This window comes from Neophocaena asiaeorientalis, unplaced genomic scaffold (genome assembly GCF_003031525.2).
Source record: "Neophocaena asiaeorientalis asiaeorientalis breed wild unplaced genomic scaffold, Neophocaena_asiaeorientalis_V1.1 scaffold299, whole genome shotgun sequence".
NCBI classification, from domain to species: Eukaryota; Metazoa; Chordata; class Mammalia; order Artiodactyla; family Phocoenidae; genus Neophocaena; species Neophocaena asiaeorientalis.
In genome coordinates this window covers 2,399,218-2,401,460 of record NW_020172626.1, presented here as the reverse complement: position 1 = coordinate 2,401,460, position 2,243 = coordinate 2,399,218, and the positions used below count along the sequence as shown (strand labels likewise).

General features: G+C 48.8%; 1 protein-coding gene across 1 annotated transcript in view; it reads left to right on the top strand.

Moving 5' to 3' along the window:
- The first annotated feature begins 2,083 nt into the window (after window positions 1-2,083).
- Window positions 2,084-2,243, top strand: part of TRAM1 (translocation associated membrane protein 1) — a 28,537-nt gene continuing 28,377 nt past the window's right edge. The window contains exon 1 of the mRNA XM_024739012.1: window positions 2,084-2,235. Within this exon, the coding sequence (XP_024594780.1) occupies window positions 2,113-2,235 (123 nt within the window). The 5' untranslated portion in view covers window positions 2,084-2,112. The remainder of the gene's footprint in view (window positions 2,236-2,243) is intronic.

Below are 2,243 nucleotides of genomic sequence, written 5' to 3'. Positions count from 1 at the left end.
GTGGGAAGCCAGTAGTGCTGGTACTAAGAGATTGGGGCCTATAGAGGAAGGGTTTGAGCATGTCTGGGTAAGCAGAAGCCAAACCATAAAGCACTATTTAGTCATGCTAGCTTCCCATAAAGGAAAAGGGAAACCACCAAAAAAAATTGAAAAATTTTGTTAGAAGCATCATTCTAATATGAAATTGGAAGGTGATTTGGAGGTAGGTAAAACTAGTAATTGTTTGATCAGAAAGTAGGAAAATAATAATAACTAACATTTGGGACCTCCCTGGTAATCCAGCAGTTAGGACTCCTTGCTTCCACTGCAGGGGGCACCGGCTCAATCCCTGGTCAGGGAACTAAGATCCCGCAAGCAGCGTGGCCAAAAAGAAAAAATAATAACAATAATAGCTAACATTTATACCTAACTCTCTACTAAGCACTTTCCTTGAATCATCTCATTTAATTGCTAAAGTAGGCTATAGGTACTACAATTATCTCCTTTTTATTGATGATATGGTTTGCTCCCTCACCACTTCAAGTCTTTAGGCAAATGCAATTTCCCACACTTTCCCTATTCCCCTTGCTTTATTTTTCTCCAGGACCCTCATCTCAATTTAAGACATGTTTCACTTTTCAAATCTTGTGTAAAGATCCTCTTCCCATACTAAAATGAAAGCCCATAAGAATAGGTTCAATTGTACTTTTCCTTCATTTCTATATCCCCAGTGCTTAGCATATGGTAGCTGCCCAATAAATAGTTTTTTGAATGCATGAATACATAAATAAATGAAGAAATCGAATCTCATGGAGATAAGTAACCATGATCATACAGATAATGAGTGACAGAATTCTGACTTATAAACCCATGTTCTTAAACCACTAAGGCATTCACCAGACTTGTAATATTGTAGGTGAGCAGTGAGTCCCCTCCTGAGGGTGCAGCAGTGGGAAAGGGAAGGGGGGACTCAATGGCCTTGGGTTTCTTTGGTAATAGTTTGGATATGGAAGGATGCTGAAAGAGATCAGTCCAGGATGACTCTGGTTTCTAGATTTGGCAAATGGGTAAACAGTGGTACAATTCATCTGGAGAAAGAATACAGGGAGTCTTGGTTTGGGCAGAAATATGAAAGAGGAAGACATGTCTAATCCACAAACTTTTAAAAATCATCTCCCTAGATTACCAAAAAGTGTCGTTAATAATAAATATGAAGCCAGTAAACCCAAACTTATGAACTTACTTCAGTCGCATGCCCGTTGGGGGATGGGTAGGTGAGACCAAATAGGAATTGTTCCTTTTTGAAAGCTAGTTCAAGGCTACAAAGAACAGGAAACAAGTCCTCAGGCGTGTTTAAAATAACTCTGAAGTTAACTTTTAAGGCAGCTGCTAAAACCGAAGAATGCCCCTACCCTTATGTAGTTAAGCTGTACTCATACGTTTAGGTTATTTTGCTGGTGGCAGTGGCTTTCAAGAAGTGACAATCAATGTGGAAGCAGGCACTGACACCCAAGGCCAGGGTGGCACAGAGGGCGGAAAGCACGCTTGCACCCGTGCACGCCGTAGCACGTGGCGGCCCTCTGACCGCGGCGCGGACTCAGTCTGTTTAGTAACCGCAGGAAGCTCGCGCCTCAAACGACTCCCAACCCCAGCCCCGGAGCGGAGCAGGGGAGGCGTCGCTCAGGTTTCTTACACTCGCCCGGCCCCGGGCGGACGGCCTCCGCTCCCTAGGCGGCGCTGTGGGCTCGCAGGGGCGGCCGCGACACGAGAGAGCGCCGTCTCCCCAGTGCGCATGCTCGCCTCCTCTGTGGGCTTGCCTTTTTTTTTTTTTTTTTTTTTTTTTCCGGGCGGCCCGGCGGCTGCGTACTGGCTGTGGGATGGGAAGTGAAGCCCCAGCGAGCGGCAGCGGCGGGGCTGTGAGGAGCAGCCAGGGGGAGGCGGCGGCGGCGGCGGCGGCGAGGAGCAGCAGCGGCGGCAGGATGTTAGGGCAGCAGCAACAGCAACTCTACTCGTCGGCCGCGCTCCTGACCGGGGAGCGGAGCCGGCTCCTCACCTGCTATGTGCAGGACTACCTCGAGTGCGTGGAGTCGTTGCCCCTGCGGAGCACCTGCAGGCACGGGCGACGGCTTCACCATGGCGATTCGCAAGAAGAGCACCAAGAGCCCCCCGGTCCTGAGCCACGAATTCGTCCTGCAGAATCACGCGGACATCGTCTCCTGTGTAGCGATGGTCTTCTTGCTGGGGCTCATGTTCGAGGTGAGCCC